General features: G+C 38.0%; 2 protein-coding genes across 6 annotated transcripts in view; both read right to left on the bottom strand.

Annotated features, from left to right (window-relative positions):
- Positions 1-19,175, bottom strand: part of LOC144661917 (uncharacterized) — a 459,725-nt gene that overhangs the window by 238,629 nt on the left and 201,921 nt on the right.
- On the bottom strand, positions 959-18,500 carry LOC144661940 (transcription initiation factor TFIID subunit 1-like). Of its 5 annotated transcripts, XR_013572360.1 has the most exons (13): positions 12,028-12,101; positions 11,563-11,712; positions 11,328-11,459; positions 10,901-10,979; positions 10,607-10,707; positions 9,508-9,631; positions 9,256-9,346; positions 8,753-8,871; positions 7,811-7,865; positions 7,130-7,278; positions 4,915-5,003; positions 4,558-4,728; positions 959-2,316 (listed from the first exon to the last, which is right to left on the bottom strand). XR_013572360.1 is itself a non-coding variant. In XM_078522658.1 (11 exons), the coding sequence occupies exons 7-10, from the start codon at positions 14,318-14,320 to the stop codon at positions 12,028-12,030; spliced, it is 339 nt and encodes a 112-aa protein (XP_078378784.1). In that variant the 5' UTR covers positions 14,321-14,374; positions 15,318-15,432; positions 15,933-16,069; positions 16,456-16,546; positions 16,687-16,764; positions 17,041-17,458; positions 17,489-18,500; the 3' UTR covers positions 11,613-11,712. The 5 variants fall into 5 exon arrangements, 2 of the variants coding, with proteins under 2 accessions (XP_078378784.1, XP_078378785.1); XR_013572361.1 differs by lacking the exon at positions 7,811-7,865; XR_013572362.1 differs by lacking the exon at positions 4,558-4,728.

The following is a 19,175-nucleotide window of genomic DNA, read 5'->3' on the forward strand; positions in this document are numbered from 1 at the left end:
TTAGTTTTAATTACAATAGTTTATAAAAAGGTCAGGTATACTTGAACATAAGCATTCTTTATTTTGGTTTCATAAAAAAAACACAAACTTTGTGACAAAGATCATTCATGGCAAGACTGACGCAGAGTTTCGTCCCAGCCAAAGGTCTCTTCAGAAGCTTTTGGGATGTCTATAAAACGAGGAACACCGCGAAACAACCTGGAACACCAAAATTTTTCAACATAGACAAACAAAATTGTCTGTTTTAATTAAATTTTATATATTAAAATAAAGTAAAAATAATTATTATGAAATGGAGCATGATCAAATCATCATCAGCAAGCATATTCGAACGCATTTAGATCGGGCACCATCTTGGATTCTTACTGGGGAGAGGATTGGGGATAGAAGAAATGTGTCCTAGGAGGGGAAGATAAAAGGAGTGAATTCAAGGTTGAGGGGGATAAAACAAAAGAAAATTCAAATTATTTCCCTAAAACTAGACTTTTAATATTCCAATATTCCTTTGTTTGTGATCAGTGGAGCGCAATTCGAAACAAGCATATTGAGGGATCATTAATCCTTAGCGAAAGTACGCGACTCCTGGTCATTATTAGCCCCCCCCCCCCCCCCCACTAAACGTTCTGAAAATTGTACACTTCTCGTTTCCAGTTTGGTGGTAGCAGATCCCTGTGAGCTTGACTTGTAAGCAAGTCTTCCCCCCCCCTCAGTCCTTTACTTTTCCACTCCAATTCTGTCATTCCAAGATGGTAACTTATTACCTTTTATACAATCCAACTAATCACCAGGGACCACGGAACATTTTTCTAATGGGAAGGCTGGGTGGTGACAAGTGGATTGATGCGGGGAGCTTTAGAGACTCTTTTCTTAAGTCTTTATTTTTTTGTGCCCCTTCCCCACCCCCAGCTTTCCCGGCTTTGCAGTCCCTGATCGCAGAATACAATTCAGACAGCGCTAGTTACAATAGCAGCTTGCATTTATTTTCATTTTATTCACAACTCTTTACTGTTAGTTTCTGAGCTTCCCAAATAAAGGTTACTGGTACAGTCAACTCTTGCCTTGCGGACACTCGCTATTACGGACAAAATCCAGATCCCCGGCAAAAGAGGTTTGACTGGAAGTGACTCCCACTATCACGGGACTCTTGCTATAACGGACAATAAACGATACCCTGAGAGTTGACTGTACTAAGATTTATTGGCTATGTAAACATCCTAGTACAAATCTCAGTGACTAATACCTCAATCGAGAACAACAGCACTTGCATTGAAATTTAACACACTTTCACATATGAAATAAGAAATTGCAAAGCAAGTTAAATTTGTGACCTCTTCAGTTGGTTGCCATGTAATAGTTGAAAGTAAGATGACCTCATGTAACCACACATGAAAAATACCTTGATAGCAGGTTCCAAAAGTTTTTATTTCTACTTTTAAATCATATTAATTTTATTGTTAAGTTATTATTTTTAACAGCTAAAGATTTAAAATAAATACAAAGATTAAGAGGAGCGAGTGAACTACATATAAGCTTTCAATGAACGCCCTGCACATTGTCATTTGTAAAATATCAAATGTAAATGTGCATGCCAGCATGGGGTCATCAAAATTTTTATGTAATTCTATTGCTCATCTTTATCTTTAAGTATTTATTTGTAACATTAACTAAAGATTTTTTAACAACTAAAGAATTTAAATAAACTTACGTAATGTTAATTTGTTAATAATATTTTGTTTTCAGTGTATAGTTATTACTGTTTATGTTGTCATCTGGAAGCTGGTAACAAGATACACTTTTCAAGTATGATTACAAAAGTCATCCTGCAGATTCAAATCTATTATGGCAACCAACTGAATAGGTCATAGACGAACCTGGTTTTGTTTTGTTCATCATTGCATTATGTAAATGTGTGTTAAAAGTAAATGCAATTGAGATCGTTCCTAATCAAGATGCTGTTTAGTACGTTATTCTTTTGTTTTGTTTCATTTCAATTCTCCTTACTAATTTCCATACATTTCTTTTAATGTTTGTTTGGAGAATTTGGTGTTTTATCAAGACAGTATCCTCCAGTTGATGATTGTCTTTGTTCTCATCACTTGACTGATGGACAGTGGACTAACAACGTAAGGAGAAATCAGTAGTCGATCGCTTGATCTTCTCAATAGTATTTGTCAGTAGAAATATTTGTAGCATTACAGTTTAGATGTAATAATATTTAACTATAATTGTACTTTTGATCTGCATTGAGTGTTGGTGAGTAATGCATTGGCCTTCCTCTTAGGACTTTGTTAAACTAGCCCTGTGAAATTATAGAACCTGCAAAGAAAGTTGAAAATACTTAATATTTGCAAGCAAAAGATCCCTAGCTTGAACAATTACTACTGTTAAAATGTACTGACATACAGATAAGAGCGGCTACCTGAATGGGGACACTAGGAAAACATGGATTGAGAACAAAGGACTGCAGTGAATTTTTTTTAATAAATGAACCAATAAAATTAAAATGAGTGACCAATACAATACTAAAGATTTCTCAATTACTCAATTTCTCAAATTACTCAAGAAATATATAAGGATGATCACTCAAGAATCTCAACAAAAAAATCAGTACTTTATTTTATTCTAAGTCATGATCCGCTGAGTGACTGTAAAAAGGATGCCACAATTAAGCACCAGACAAAGGTAAAAACTCTGAGTTCCCAATTGAATATAGACCCTAATAATTTATCACAAAACCAAAATATTTGAAGAAACTATTAAGAAGGTCTATTATATAGTGGGGTCGTTCAGTCTGTGCCAGATTGCCACATTTTTTTTCTTCCTACACCGCAAATTGCTTTTATTTCTGCAAAATGTGACAAAGATCGTTTGCCTCCATGTGTTTGATCATCTTCGCCAATATTTTTCAAAATCAGGGTAGTTTTCTACACGCGTTATCTCTGAAATGACCTCTGTGACCCCAAGTTAATTCTTTTTGCATTTCTGACACAAGTAACTCATTATCTGAACGGAAAAAAAGATCATCTTTGTCTAGACAGAAAATATAAGCCTCCTCTCTGAACGTTGCTCCAAATATTGAAATGAATTTGATTTGGTTACGAGTATTTAAAAGCTTTACTGTTATGGCTCACCTTTAAAACGTTTTTAATTAAGCTTATAAGCCACCACACAGATAAAAGCCAGGCCCTCTCCCATTTAACAAAAAATTGTATTTCATTTACTGTTGCTATGGCTCATTTCGAAACCTTTATTATTCTGCTTATAAGCCCCACCCGGAAATAAAAAGCAGCCTCGAACCAGTGGCACATACTGCCAGAGCCTATCCCAGTTTCAATTGCATTTAGCAGCTAGGAATACTTCTATTCCCCCCTGGATTGGATGCTAGTCCATCCTAGGGTACCCCTCAGCATTATTTCGCTGGTACCTATTTGTACACCTGGGTGGAGAGAGGCACTATGTGATTTAAGTGTCCCCGGTGGGGGCACTCAAAAAAATTTTATACGGGAAGGCTCCACCCCAAGCTCTTACCCCTTACCCTTTTATATACCACTTTCACAGAAATTGTACCCCTTTTGTATACCTTTTACTGAAAAAAGGTACCCCTTTCATATACCTAAAAGACTTGGCATAGACTTAAAACAGGACGTTTTCTTGTCATTTTCATGTTGCGCTTTATAAATTAAAATAATACAGCCATAAAGTGTCTGTTCGAAATATTTTAATTCAAGGCCCTTTAAAAAACCTAAATGACGGATTTACATACCCTTTCATATACCTAAACTTGTGAAATCCCTACCGTTTTATATACCTGAAGCCTGAAAAAGGTACCCCTTTCGAGCGGAGCCTCCCCGTATAGGCCACTTAATATGGAGTAGCCCCCCCCCCCCCCCCCCGGGAAGTGTCTTGCCCAAGAACACAATACAGCGACCCGGCCAGGGCATGACCTTGTAATGTTCAGAGTACCGTATGCTAACCATTAGGTCACTGCACCTCCCATGCCCACAAAAATTAGCCCTCGCATTTATTAGCCAATCCAAAACCTGTTAAGAGGTTGTACAAGGCCAGGGCTTATAAGTAGAAAATTATGGTATGCTAGTCAATCACAGGCAATTAAGTTTTTTTTCGTCTGTTCACTCTGATAATTCTCTTGCAACACTGGGTTATGAGAGGCAATTTATTTATCAGCATCTTACCCAAGAACACAACATACAAACATAAGGTACAACATTGGGCTAGTTTTTGTGTCATTTTAAGTTTGTTAATAGCAGAAGAGTGCATCTTACGCTGTTCACTTAATCCTTTTCTCTTGAAAAGCAGATGAGAAGCAGCTCATTGAAACGAGAGATGTTATAGTTACCATGAGTTCCATTAAAAAGTTGGGAGAAGTTAAGATCACAAAAAGATATGAACGTGACACAATCAGTTATTGTGGAATGGGAATAGGAATGCAAATGTGAATGAACCTGCTACATACAATAGTGTAATTATTTTTTATAAAAATGGTGCTCAGCAAACAAGCAGAATAAGTTAAAGCATGTACTGGCAAGTTTATTTTACCTGAATATTTTGTTTCATCATATTCGTTCTCCTCATTTTGTAAAATGGTTTTGAGTTTCATGACACGCAAAGGCAATAAAGGTCCCTATTCGGCAGAATGATGGCATATTGACTTGCATGCAAAAGGGTTTCAAATAACGTAATCATGTGCATGGCGACCACCCTGTGTGACTGAAAAAAAGAAAAAAAAGGGTTGTAGCCAGTTACTATATATATGGCAATGTTTAAATGTTTGACTGGCAGAACACTTGGACCCATTGGGGCCCTAATAAATTATTATAAGCTATATTTTAAGTTAAGAACATCTAAAGGTCATTTAACATACAATACTATCAAAATATATTTCTTTTTACTTACCCAGAAGAATACTGGGTCTGGTGTATTATCTTTCTCCTCATTCTTGAAATACTTGGACTCACGCAAGTCATTACATCCAGTACTCCATGCTAGAAGAACAAAGAAAACACTGCCAGATTGACCATCAATAACATAATTATCCAGATGTTTTGCTGTATTATTCTTGAAGACACTTGACCTCAATTGTACAACTTTTACTTAAAGAAAATAATCCTCCTTCCAAAGATACCTGCTTTTGGGTAGACTTGAAAAACGTAGGCTGACGATTTTCAAGTTTATCTCAATTTGTATGAAAGGGCCATTTACAATGCTCGAAAATCATCCTAGATTTTAATATGGCCATGATTTTGCCAATAAAAGACTTTTGCTCTGCCAATTTGAAGTCAAGAGCTGTTAATTAATGAAAATAAATAAAATTAACAACAACCTTTATTGTACTACTCTTGCACTTACACTAAAAAAAATTGTGACGTAGCCCCTTTAATGAATTGCTTTGAAGAACACATACATGTGAATGGAAAATATGCGCAGAAAAAGTTTTTGAGTTTTTGAGACTAAACACATCCATTTAAAAAAGGGGAAGGCCAATGACACCATGCAGTCCTGAAGGTGAGGACTCCACTGGACACCTTGATCTAACAGGTCAAGATCTATAGGAAATGAAACCCCTGGTTTTGATCAATCCAGTTTTATTTCATCATGTGTTCACTTATCTGTACAGCCCCCGAAATGATCCCGACCCCGAAATGATCCCCAACCCTGAACTGATCCCCAAATTGGCCCTGAAATGATCCCGACCCCGAAATGATCCCCAGATGTTTTCACGGTAACCCCCAAATGATCCCTACAGTAAGTAAATTTTGGAATGGCGATTAAGCATACTGTAGGAATGTGGATTGCTCAATAATAAAGGAAACTGAGGAAAAGACTTAAATAAGTGCTATTATAACTGTGCAATACATGACCATAAAGCAGGAACAACTTTTAATTCTTATGTATGTTTAAAAATTGGTTATTCTCAATAAGGAAGAATGAACAGCTTTTTTAATTTGTGTTTATTGGATAGTTATGTTCATAGACATACTTTCAGTCGTGAGACCTGCTACTCAGGACTCTCGATCACAGCAATTCAAACATTTAAACACATTACCAAATACGGTATATTTTGTTAAAAAAGTTTCCAATTCGTTGGATCAGGATATGCTCTTAGGGCCCCTTTACATGGAAAGAGGATGATCCTATTGCCAGGATCATCCTAGCACTAGGACATCCGAGCGCGACATGTTTTCAGCTTTCAGTTTACATGCGAAGGGCTGCATTTGGTTCCAGTGCTAGGATAATCCTAGCGCTAGGATCATCCTATCTGAGACGAGGGATGATCCTAGCGCAAGGATCATCCTAGCTCCATGTAAACAGGCTCGAAAGGCCCAGGGCTCTCTTCGCACACACCCGCCATCTTGAAAATAGAGATTGTCCTGGGGACGAGGTTGTTAAACAACATGGCGGCCTCTTCATCACATGTGGTGGACGACTACCAACAAGCCGAACTAAAAAGTACTGGAACCGTCCTGCCAAATTTTGCATGTAAACCAAATGAAACGCTGATCCCAGAAGTCCCATTTTTGCATGTAAACCAAATGAACCTTCTAGGATAATCCTGGCACTAGGATCATCCTCTTTCCATGTAAAGGGGGCCTTAGAAAACTAAAAGCCGTTGATATTTTAAGCGATTGTTTCTACCCTTAAGGCTATTGATGTAAGGAAGACATTTCTCTTTACGTTTGATTAAGTAAAACTAAATTACTTGTATTGGAACCAAGAAAATATTTTGCAGTTTTCGAAAAGCCATTTTCTCTGCTCTAGTTGAAGTTACACATACCCATTGAAAATTTAAGTCCAGTCTGGTTTTGCAGTCTATCTTTTATAAGGATACTTATTACTTCTCCTATTTTTTTAGTTCACTTTCAGTTTCTCTTATTGTTGAGCAGTCCACACTTCTACATTGAAATGATATTCCATAAATTACTAGGGGATCATTTCCGGTTCACTGTGAAAATATTTGGGGATCATTTCGGGGTAGGGATCATTTCAGGGTCAATTTGGGGATCATTTCGGGGTTGGGGATCATTTCGGGGTCGGGATCATTTCGGGGGCTGTACATATCCCTTTACCCAATACTGTAAAAAAATTAAAAACTGCCAAAATTTTAGGTTACCTTTCTGCCCTTAATTACAGCTCAAAAGCATGTCCAAGCAATCTGTATCTCGACAGTACTTAAAACTTTTGCCCACTAGCGCTTCTCCTTTGTAGGGCAGGAATAGGAGGATCAATGCATGCTAGATGGATTTACACTTCTTCTCAAATCTGAAAAGTAATCAAATTATTGTAGCTCTGTGATAATTAGCAACCAGTGCCTTTGCTGATGGTGACTGTTTCAGGTGATTAATAAACTTCTTTTCATTCATTTCTGCTGTTTTAAAATTCATAAAACGAAATAATTAACACAAGCTTTTAATATGTTAGGTCTTAAAAGGTCTATGCATGCACACATGTGGACAACACGCAGGGGGTCATGTTACAGTGACAAAATCATGTGTTCTTCACACTGAAGGGGCATGAAGCAGGGGATGTAATGGGGACCGACATGTAGAAGGGGCAAAAATTCAAACATGCACACATGCAAGAAAATGTATCAAGGACATGTTGTCTTCTCTTCTTTTGAAGTGCAATTCACACTGATGATTCAAGCTCACTGCTGTAAACAGACACAAATTAAAAGAGGCCCAGTTAAGGGTTTCAGGATTATGGAATATTGTGCAGGGTTTTCAGAGAAGAGATTGCTTACTAAATGTAAAAAATTGAAGATTATTAATTTTGTGTTTCATTATAAAATTACCTAAGGACTTGTGTATAAGCTGCACCCTCAATTTTTTGCACCCCCAAGGTTGACTCTAATGAAAAAAAAAATTAAGAATGCTAAGTTAAAGTAGTATGTTGCTATGCACAATAAGATATAATCTTATGCGCTGTGCATTTACTCTACTAGCTTCTATTCACTCAAATTCCAAATTTCTTCAGAAAGAGATGCTCTTTTGACAAGATGTTGTCTTTATTACAAAACACCACGGATTATTATGTATGTTACACAAATGTAAGTACAGATTATTATCAGTCATCACTTTTAGGGTTATTATTTCTAATTGGGAAATGAATTATTTCCAAAATTTACCTAGAGGATTATGGATAGACCCCCTAACAGGGCCACACAAAGTCAGAAGTTTTATTCCAGGAAATTAAAGGGACTATGTCACGGATTTTCCCAGATTTTTGAACCGCCAAAATGTATATTTGTGTCGCATAAAATCTGAAAATAATAGTACATTTTTATTTAAAATTGCTATATTAGGGCACTGAAACTGTTGACTAGCATTATTGGCTGCGAATGGCGCGGATGGAAACGGATTGTAATTTCAAAACGTTAGGCAAACGTTTTCAAATTGTTTCCGCGCGTCTTCAAAAAATTGATATTTATAGCCGTAGCTTGATTTCTATCCACAAATTATGATAATATCTTCCTTTAGATGTTGAAAGATACTGTTTTTTATGGGTAAAGTTGCTTTCCACTAATTTCAGAACAGTTTAGACCAAAAATCTGCGAAATCTCCGTGACATAGTCCCTTTAAGAAGAAGAAAGGGTTTTGATCAATACAGTCTTGTTTAAAATATGCATCATGTGTTCACTAATCCCTTTATACCTAATGCTGTTAAAAATTAAGCCCGCTGACCCTTCTGCTCAAAAATGAATATGAAACAGAAAACTGCCAAAATTTCAGGTTACCTTTCCGCTATTACAGCTCGAAAGCATTGTCCAAGCAATCTGCATCTCGACAGTACTAGAATGTTTGTCAACTCCTTCTTTGTGGAACATGCTTGATAGATTTACACTTCTTCTTTAGTCTGAAAAGTAATGAAAGATATACTTTAGTTTATTGTAGCTCTGTAATAATTAGCAACCAGTGTCTTTGCTGAAGGTGACTGTTTCAGGTGATTTAAATTAGACTGCAGTCATCGCTACTGTTTCAAAATTCATGAAACAAAATAACACAAGCTTTTGTCTTAAGGCAAGGAGGAAACTACTGGGCACATTTACCAGTTGGATGAAAAAAACACATTATTTTGTGTTAACAAAACTATTAGAAGGGCGACTAAATCAATTTGGTGTTATTTTCAAGAAAAGTAGGTTATCTAACTGTACATGTATGCATGTTTACACTTCAAAAAGCATAATACTGCAAATTAAAGAGCCAGTGTGCAATGTGGTTACAATAATTGTATACTTACTTTTTCATTGTTGCCATTTTGATACAACAAACCCTTGTCATTCTTAGGGTCTTGTCTTGTTTTGAGGTGCAATTTACAATGATGATTCAAGCTGTAAACAGACACAAGAGAGGCCCTGTTAGAATTTCTCTAAAAGATTTTACAGCAAATTCAAGAATATAGGTCACGAGAATAGCCCCAGATCACATGAAAAGTCCCTAGTAGAATTATACAAAAATGCAATAAAGAAGTAAGAAGAGTTAAGAGTCTGACCTGCATGCTGGTTTTCTCGTTGGCTAACATGCTCTCCAGATTTTTTCCTAACTCGTCGATGTCGCTTCCTTCATCACTACTGCTCTCCTCGTCAGTAGAGAGGACCTCAGTTGATGACAGAACTCTGAAAAGATGGAAAACAAGTTCAAATATGATTTTCGCATCACTGAAAACACGTTCTTAGCACGACTTGGTTGATTTGTTGTCAAAAAACAAACAAAACAATAACAAACAAACAGTTTTCAACAGTTTTCTAAAGTAGTGGACATAGTTGTTAAAGCACCGGACGTGACTTGTTTCTTGGCGCCGCAAGGCGCCTTACGTGCACCGAAGGCGCAAGCAACTAGGGGGGTCTGGGGGCATGCCCCCCCCCCCCCAGGAAATTTTTAAAAAAGAACACTCTGAAACGCCGTTTCCAGCATTTCTGGAACCCAGAAATCAGTTTCACAGGCAGGGCTGGAGTTTACTCAAGTTCTCTTTTAAAAGTAAAATATTGAATGAAAATGGACAGTTGGTAGGGGAAGGGGGAGGGAGAATGGCAACAACAGAATTTTCAGTTGTTTATCATTGCAAATATATTTGATATTTTTTCGTTTTTCTTGAGATACAATCTGTCATTTCTTTTTATTTCAAAGGCCAAAAGCTTTAAAAGTCGTATTTTGATCGTTGAATAAGGGAAATATAAGCTTGACTTTGTAAATAGCGACCTCATTAGCAAAGGGCAGCCGCGAGACATTACTTTTTTTCCGGTCAGGAGAAAATTACCATTTTTACTGATCACCGCATCAATACAATAAAACACTCATTCACGCCCTTAGACTTACCTTGTTTTCTCTTGGCCGTCGGAAACTAATGAGGGATAACTTAACGGACAGTGGGTAGGTGTTAAATGAATTTTTGACAGCTGTCTGTCATCTTTCAATTGGTCTTCCACAGTTGTCAGCCAATCAATACCGCACGTGCAATTGATTGGCATGTGGCTCCTTTGGCTTCCCCCGCGTCTTGCAAAGTGTAACTCTCTGCTCCAGTCTGTACTTTAAATAACTAGAGATTTTTTTTTTTGGCGTAGTGTAATTACAAAGCAAAAAGCTCTATATACCTGTTCTGTAAGTCGAATATTCTCTCACTGGCATTCTTCTTTGTAGCGTTCTTGATGCTCAGCAATTGTGAATCTTGATCCTCTAGCAAACTTGCTCATGCCTGAAAGAAGAGCCAAGAATTACCAAACAAACCGTGACCTGGCGCCTTTGAAACTGCGCCCTTAAATTGACGAGACATTAGCCTCATCTGCATCTAGCGCCTTTACAATGGCGTGACAGTAGCCTGACCACCCCGTAATGGCGCGACAAAAGCGTGACTAGCTCCTTTAAATAAAAATTACTTCCTGCCAAACCTTCTTCTCCGGACTTGGCCGCCTCTGTGGACATGGTGCGAACGACATGAATAACTTCCCATCTTGAAAGTTTGCGAATCTACACACAAAAAAATCAATGGTTGAAGTGAGTCTTCATACGAGCCTAGTGGCCCGTCAGGCCGGTTTTCGTAGCCGAATCGACTAGAAGAATTTCTACTCCCCCCTGGATAGGATGCTAGTCCATCGCAGGATACCCCCCAGCATAATGTCGCAAGTAGCCATTTATACACCTGGGTGGAGAGAGCCACTGTGAGAGTTAAGTGTCTTGCCTGAGAACACAAGACAGTGACCCCAGCCAGGGCTCGGATCCAGAATCCAGGGCGCAAACCATTAGACAACTGTGTCTTCCTAAATTGTTGAAACAGAAACGTGTATTGACTGCTGTGTTGGTACAAGAAAGCTTTACCTCTTCATCAGATACCCTGAAGTTTCTCAGTACTTGTCTAGCTTGCTTAAGAGACAGTCTTCTCAAATCAGCGTCTGTTCCTGTAACTGTCTTTTGTTTTCGTATTTGAGGCGAGCTAGTACTCGAATCATCCTGAACAAAACAGAAATGAAGATATAAATATCAACTACACGAAGAAACTACTTCTTCCACACGAAGAGAGCAAAACGCACAAGATAGCTCAAAGTTCTGTTACCTTATTTGCCATGGGCTTGTTGGGTACTCTGACGTACGAGAATCCCTCCCCACACCCGGTGGGGTCGGCAGATCCTGTGACAGCCAGTTGACATTTTCCTTTCATCGCTGAATTGAATGCTCGAGTGGTGTTCCATGGTGCTGTGCGAAACTGTGAAACAATAAAGAACTCATTGATCCCTTCTTTATTGTGTGCCAAAGCAACTATCCTAACTGTTTCTGTTTCCACTGGTTGCCTCCCTAGGGGGCAACGAACAGTAACGTCAAAGCATATTAGAATTCTGTAACTCTCGCGAAATCATCATTCTCTGAAGAAGACTGCAGATGGCGATCGAAAATTTAGAAACAGTTTTACTTTTTAGATGTGTTTTAAACGTTTTTTTTTTTTAATTTCTAACTATGTACACAGATCGCTCCAACAGTGTTAACTGTTTTTACTGTTGATCAAAATCTAGGATCTTGTTACCTAATCGTCGATGTTTTTGCTTTCAGGGTCATCATTGTCATCATCGCAGGAGAACAATGACTTCTCTCCATAACCAGCATCCTACAAAACAAGCAAAGAAGTAAACAAAAAACTCAATGACATCCAGAAGTGATGAAAATTTATTTTCCTCTTACTATATGAAAATATTATTCAAGATGCGTTAATTGTTCATCGTGGTGTAAGATAGGAAAGATGAACGTTTATTCGTTTGTCTCACGCTGGAACCGCTTTGAGTTGTTGATCGCGACGTTTCCAGTGGAATACTGCTAGTCTTCTTCAGGCGATGAAGACTAGCAGTATTCCAGTGGAAACGCCGCCATCAATTCCTTAAAGAGATTCTATTGTGAGACAAACGAATAAACATTCATCTTTCCTTACATCAAAATACCGTAAAATTCCGGTTGTAACCTTTGGGCTTATACACATTCGTAAGGGGTTTTGGGTGGGCTTATAAACGGAGGGGCTTTTGTCCGGGAGGGCTTATAAGCGGAATAAAAAACGTTTCGAAACGAGCCACAAGAGTGTTGATTGAAATACGTTTTTAAGTTAAAAACGCATAATTAAGCAACATTTAGCCCTGTTCAGTACGGTCATCTGGCAGAGGAGGGCTTATATCCGGGGGGGGAGGGGGGCTTATAATCGGACATATTTTTTTGTTTCCAGGTAGATGGGCCTATAACCGGGAGGGCTTATAACGGGAATTTTATGGTATGCTCAAGCAGACAGGCAATGATAATAAAGACAAAAATTTGTGTAATTTAGGGATACTGTATTGATGTACACCAAATTCTCAGGACGAGAGGCAATTGACGGCTTGGGGGGGGGGGGAATAAAAGGGCTAAGTAAAGTCAGTAGAGTGTAGCAGCTCTTGCACACTTGTAATTCTACTGGTCCTCTAGTGTAGCATTCGCTATTGTTTTGGGGGCTAGGGACAGTGTTGCTGTTGTTTGTTCAAGTTCTCTCGAAGGATAGCGAGCCATTTATGTGAGACTTTGCGAGAGCTGCTACCCGACCCAGTAGAGTACAGTGTTCGTACAGTACGGTTCTCTCTGTTCAGCTAAATCAGAAGTTACCTTGAGTCTCTGTTCTGCAGCTAACATACTATAATACGCACAGCACTGCTCTGGAGACACCAAAGCACGCATCTCTTCCTCAGTCGGCAAACGGAAATCACTTTTGAGTACCCACCAGTTACAGTCAGTACCTGAGGTGACACAACAGTACGTCACGTGAGCTCACTAGGCTCTACTGCCAGCCTCTGGGCGGGAAAATGAGTCCGCGCTCCTCCAGAGACTGGACTCGGGAGAGCGGCAAGAATTCGACGCTACCAGTTAACTATGAATCGCTTTACAAATTCACTCACTTAAACAGCCACCAACCCACCACTGAATCTAAGGATGATAATTTGCACGTTCTTATATTTAAGTAGCGGACTTGTCTTTTTTTATCACATAAAAAACAAATGTTCCTCGCTTCACATGTTTTTATTCTCATTTTGTGATCGTACACTGTAAACTCGGAAGTTTCCTCTTCTTAAAAACTAATATACCATAAATATAAACATTGCCATGCAACGATCTGCTAAACTACTCTAAACTAAAATAAGCTACTGTATGCTATGTTATGCTGAGGATACCTAAATACCAAGTCAGGATTCGAGCCAGGACCCGAGCTCAGGACTCGAGCTTGGGACTCAAGCTTTCACTCCGGTTTGCTTGCGGTTAGCTTTTACTCGAGTCCTAGCTCGAGTCCTGGCATTGACTTAAGTTTATTTCTGTTATACTACATATCTTAACTATTCTACACTAACAGCTAGTACTTTACTCACTCCAAAAGGGAACTGATTCTAACTCCATACCCTGTGAATCTGAAATAGTTAATGTCTGTTAAATTTCACTTCATTTATGTCATAAGCTACTTTTCTGTACCTTGTACCTAAACCAATATCTATTCTATTTTGAACTACAATGTATTGAAATATCAATTGATCAGTGACAATTACATTATGCTGCATTAGGTTTATTACACAAACACTACAATCAGATTGGGTACTTGCTTACTTATGCACGTGATCACGCACACACTCAATCACGCACGCACACCTCACGCAGGCTTGCTTCTCGTACGGCGCCTCACAGACGCGCTCTCTCATTGGTACAAATTAAACCAACCAATCATCCAAACCTGTTCGTTTAAAGTCAGCACAAAGCTTGAGTCGTTTTCTAATGCTGCTCTCAGAGTGCATAGGAAAAGCTCGCTTTATGTCATCCATCTTGATCCTTCTGGGGGTGTCTGGACTCTTCCAGAATAGACGGTAGATAAAAATCTGTAGAGATATGAAAATAAAACCGTGTTGCGACATTGAATCTCCCGTAGATGAGTGTCAAGTACGTGTCATCATTCAGTGTGAATCGTTCTATTATTTCTATTAAATAAATATGATGGCAGGGTGGAGGAGGGTAGTTGTCAACTTATATGCTCAATACAGTTGAATGACTGGTGAAAACGTTTGACGTCTTTGACGAGCGCACGTTTTCAGCATCCTTACATACATAATGGAACAACGCCCCAACGGAAATTGTTTAAAATTATGTTAAAACTGTAGCTGAACCTTGCTAAAGCTGTGATTACGCTTCCTTTTAATCATTCCACCGCAAAATTCTTTCTAATTACAGTAAAAGAAACCTCTCCCAAGTGACTGGTTACGGCTTGACAAAATGGTTGGATTGCTATCAGAGGGTTTACTGTTTTACAGAATAGGGGTACCGTAATGATTCGATTTAGCGTCCGGGGCGCTTATTTACTTTTGGCACCTCTAGGGAGGGCACTAATTCGAGACAGGGCGCTTATTCATTTTTTTGGAGAAACAACCAAATGTTCAAAACAAAACTTTAATAAATATTAAAATAACTAATAATAACAGAAACTGTAACGGTAACAAACGGTTGAAAGTTCAGTTACTTTAAAAGAATTGTTCAATTTAGCAGTAAATATATACATGTACGGTACGGTGAATGTTCATGAGTTTATCTATTCGACGTTGATGACTTCCGTAGGGGCAGTTATCCACAATAGGGGCGTTTATTTAGATAGGAGCAATTATAAGAATGGGGGCGCTTATTGGAATAGGGGCGTTTATTGAAAAAAAAAAACACATTCGAAAGGAGAGCGCTTATTCAGAAGGGGGCGCTTATTGGAAGGAGGGCGTTAAATCGAATCATTACCGTATACATAACAGCGAAGAATGCTAATGAAACTCAGTGACCCACCTGCAGGAAATCCCTGGCATGAATGTTGGCTTTCTTAGAGTTTGGTTTGGTTTTGGTTACCTAAGGACTTGTGTATAAGCTGCACCCTCAATTTTTTGCACCCCCAAGGTTGACTCTAATGAAAAAAAAATTAAGAATGCTAAGTTAAAGTAGTTGGTTGCTATGCACAATAAGATATAATCTTATGCGCTGTGCATTTACTCTACTAGCTTCTATTCACTCAAATTCCAAATTTCTTCAGAAAGAGATGCTCTTTTGACAAGATGTTGTCTTTATTACAAAACACCACGGATTATTATGTATGTTACACAAATGTAAGTACAGATTATTATCAGTCATCACTTTTAGGGTTATTATTTCTAATTGGGAAATGAATTATTTCCAAAATTTACCTAGAGGATTATGGATAGACCCCCTAACAGGGCCACACAAAGTCAGAAGTTTTATTCCAGGAAATTAAGAAGAAGAAAGGGTTTTGATCAATACAGTCTTGTTTAAAATATGCATCATGTGTTCACTAATCCCTTTATACCTAATGCTGTTAAAAATTAAGCCCGCTGACCCTTCTGCTCAAAAATGAATATGAAACAGAAAACTGCCAAAATTTCAGGTTACCTTTCCGCTATTACATGTACAGCTCGAAAGCATTGTCCAAGCAATCTGCATCTCGACAGTACTAGAATGTTTGTCAACTCCTTCTTTGTGGGACAGGAATAGGAACATGCTTGATAGATTTACACTTCTTCTTTAGTCTGAAAAGTAATGAAAGATATACTTTAGTTTATTGTAGCTCTGTGATAATTAGCAACCAGTGTCTTTGCTGAAGGTGACTGTTTCAGGTGATTTAAATTAGACTGCAGTCATCGCTACTGTTTCAAAATTCATGAAACAAAATAACACAAGCTTTTGTCTTAAGGCAAGGAGGAAACTACTGGGCACATTTACCAGTTGGATGAAAAAAAAACACATTATTTTGTGTTAACAAAACTATTAGAAGGGCGACTAAATCAATTTGGTGTTATTTTCAAGAAAAGTAGGTTATCTAACTGTACATGTATGCATGTTTACACTTCAAAAAGCATAATACTGCAAATTAAAGAGCCAGTGTGCAATGTGGTAACAATAATTGTATACTTACTTTTTCATTGTTGCCATTTTGATACAACAAACCCTTGTCATTCTTAGGGTCTTGTCTTGTTTTGAGGTGCAATTTACAATGATGATTCAAGCTGTAAACAGACACAAGAGAGGCCCTGTTAGGATTTAAGGATTATGAAATATAATTTTACGGATTTTCAGAGAAGAGATTGTTTGCTAAATTTAAAAATTGCAGATAATTGATTTGTGTTCCATTATAAAATTTAATTACCATAAAAGGACTTGTGTATGAGCTGCACTTGTACATACATGTGCATGTAAGCCGCACCCCTAACTCTCAAGGTTGATTCTGAAAAAAATAAGAATGCTAAATTTAGGTAAAGTAGTTAATTGCTTTTCACAATAAGATTTAATCTTATTCTGTGTTTACTACATTAATTATAATTAACTCTCAAAATACCTTTTGAAACTTCTCTTCACTCAAATTCCCAATTAACTTCTTCAAAATAAAATAAAAAATTGCTCTTTTGGCAAGATATTGTCTTTATAACAAAAGTCTACGGGGCCTCACAAAAGTCACAAATTTTATCCCAGAAAATTAAATTTCAGTGTAGCCATACCTTACCTTTTACACATAATTATATATCCAGAAATAGCACCAGTCAGATGGATAGATTGCCATCCAGGTGATCCAGGCAAAAAACCCTGAAAAATATTAAGAAAACAAAGAACACAGCAAGGAGAAGAGAGTTATATAAAAAACAGACAGTTTGAATACATAGAGGATTTACACAATACATGGTTGCGAGGAGATATGAAATTTCTAAAGATTTCGACTCAAATCAATCGGTTCGAATCGAATTCAACGTTTTTAACCCTCCTTTTTGCCAAGTTGACTTCCGGTATGTCGGGTAGAGATCAAGGCAGACAAATTGTCTCGAATTGATTGGTTTGAATTGAATTAACAACAATTTAAACCCTCCTTTTTGCCAACTGAAGTTGAATTCCAGTATGTCGGGTAGAGATCAAGGCACACAAATCGTCTCGAATCGATCGGTTCGAATCAAACTTACATCGTTTAACCCTCATTTTTGCCAAGTTGACTTTCGGTATGTCGGGTAGAGGTATGTCGATCGGTTCGAATCGAATTAACAACGTTTTTAACCCCCATTTTTTCCAAGTTGACTTCCGGTATGTCCGGTAGAGATCAAGGCAGACAAAATCGAATCGAATCGATCGGTTCAAATTGAATTAACAACAATTTAACCCTCCTTTTTGCCAAGTTGAATTCCGGTATGACGGGTAGAGATCAATGCAGACAAATCGTCTCGAATTGATCGGTTCGAAACGAAATTACAGCGTTTAACCCTCATTTTTGCCAAGTTGACTTCTGGTATGTCGGGTAGAGGTATGTCGATCGGTTCGAATCGAATTAACAACGTTTTTAACCCCCATTTTTTCCAAGTTGACTTCCGGTATGTCCAGTAGAGATCAAGGCAGACAAATCGAATCGAATTGATCGGTTCGAATCAAATTAACAACAATTTTAACCCTCATGTTTGCCAAGTTGAATTCCGGTATGTCGGGTAGAGATCAAGGCAGACAAATCGAATCGAATTGATCGGTTCGAATCGAATGAACAACAATTTTAACCCTCCTTTTTGCCAAGTTGAATTCCGGTATGTCCAGTAGAGATCAATTCAAGGCAGACAAATCGAATCGATTATTGATCGGTTCGAATGGAATTAATTTTAAACCTCCTTTTTGCCAAGTTGAATTCCGGTATGACGGGTAGAGATCAAGGCAGACAAATCGTCTCGAATCGATCGGTTCGAATCAAACTTACAGCGTTTAACCCTCATTTTTGCCAAGTTGACTTCCAGTATGTCGGGTAGAGATCAATGCAGACAAATCATCTCGAATCGATCGGTTCGAATCGAATTAACAACGTTTTAACCCCCATTTTTTCCAAGTTGACTTCCGGTATGTCCAGTAAAGATCAATTAAGGCAGACAAATCGAATCGAATTGATCGGTTCGAATCGAATTAACAACAATTTTAACCCTCATTTTTGCCAAGTTGAATTCCGGTATGTCGGGTAGAGATCAAGGCAGACAAATCGAATCGAATTGATCGGTTCAAATCGAACTTAAAGCTTTTAACCCTCATTTTTGCCAAGTTGACTTCCGGTATGTCCAGTAGAGATCAAGGCAGATAAATGGAATCGAATCGATTGGTTCGATCGAATTAACAACGTTTTTAACCCCTATTTTTTGCAAGTTGACTTCCGGTATGTCCAGTAGAGACAAAGGCAGACCAATTAATCGAATCGAATTGATCGGTTCGAATCGAATTAACATTTTTAACCCTCATTTTTGCCAAGTTGACTTTAGGTGATGCAGGTCATGACTGTACAAGTCGGTCGAAATCGATTCAATCAAATCAATTCTGTTTGATGGAATGTTTTAAGAATGAGGAAGGTTTCTATTTTCATTTTGTGCTAGCCCTTGAGTTCGAGTAATGTGGATCTTGTTGTGCGAATCGTGTTGAATTGACAAGTACTCTTGACAAAAGAACAAGGAAGGTCTATCCTTTCATTTTGTGCTAGCCCTTGACTTCCAGTAATGACGTGTATCAATGCCGTGACTGGATCAACAAGTACTCTAAAGAAGTTAATACAGTTTGGGTGTAATTAAAAAGTGGCTTCTTATGGCTTTGAAAAGGAGCAAAAAAAGAATGTCTGAGGAGCCAGCTGGCCAT

Source organism: Oculina patagonica, chromosome 8 (assembly GCF_052425735.1).
Source record: "Oculina patagonica isolate OP01 chromosome 8, crgOcupat, whole genome shotgun sequence".
Taxonomy (NCBI): domain Eukaryota; kingdom Metazoa; phylum Cnidaria; class Anthozoa; order Scleractinia; family Oculinidae; genus Oculina; species Oculina patagonica.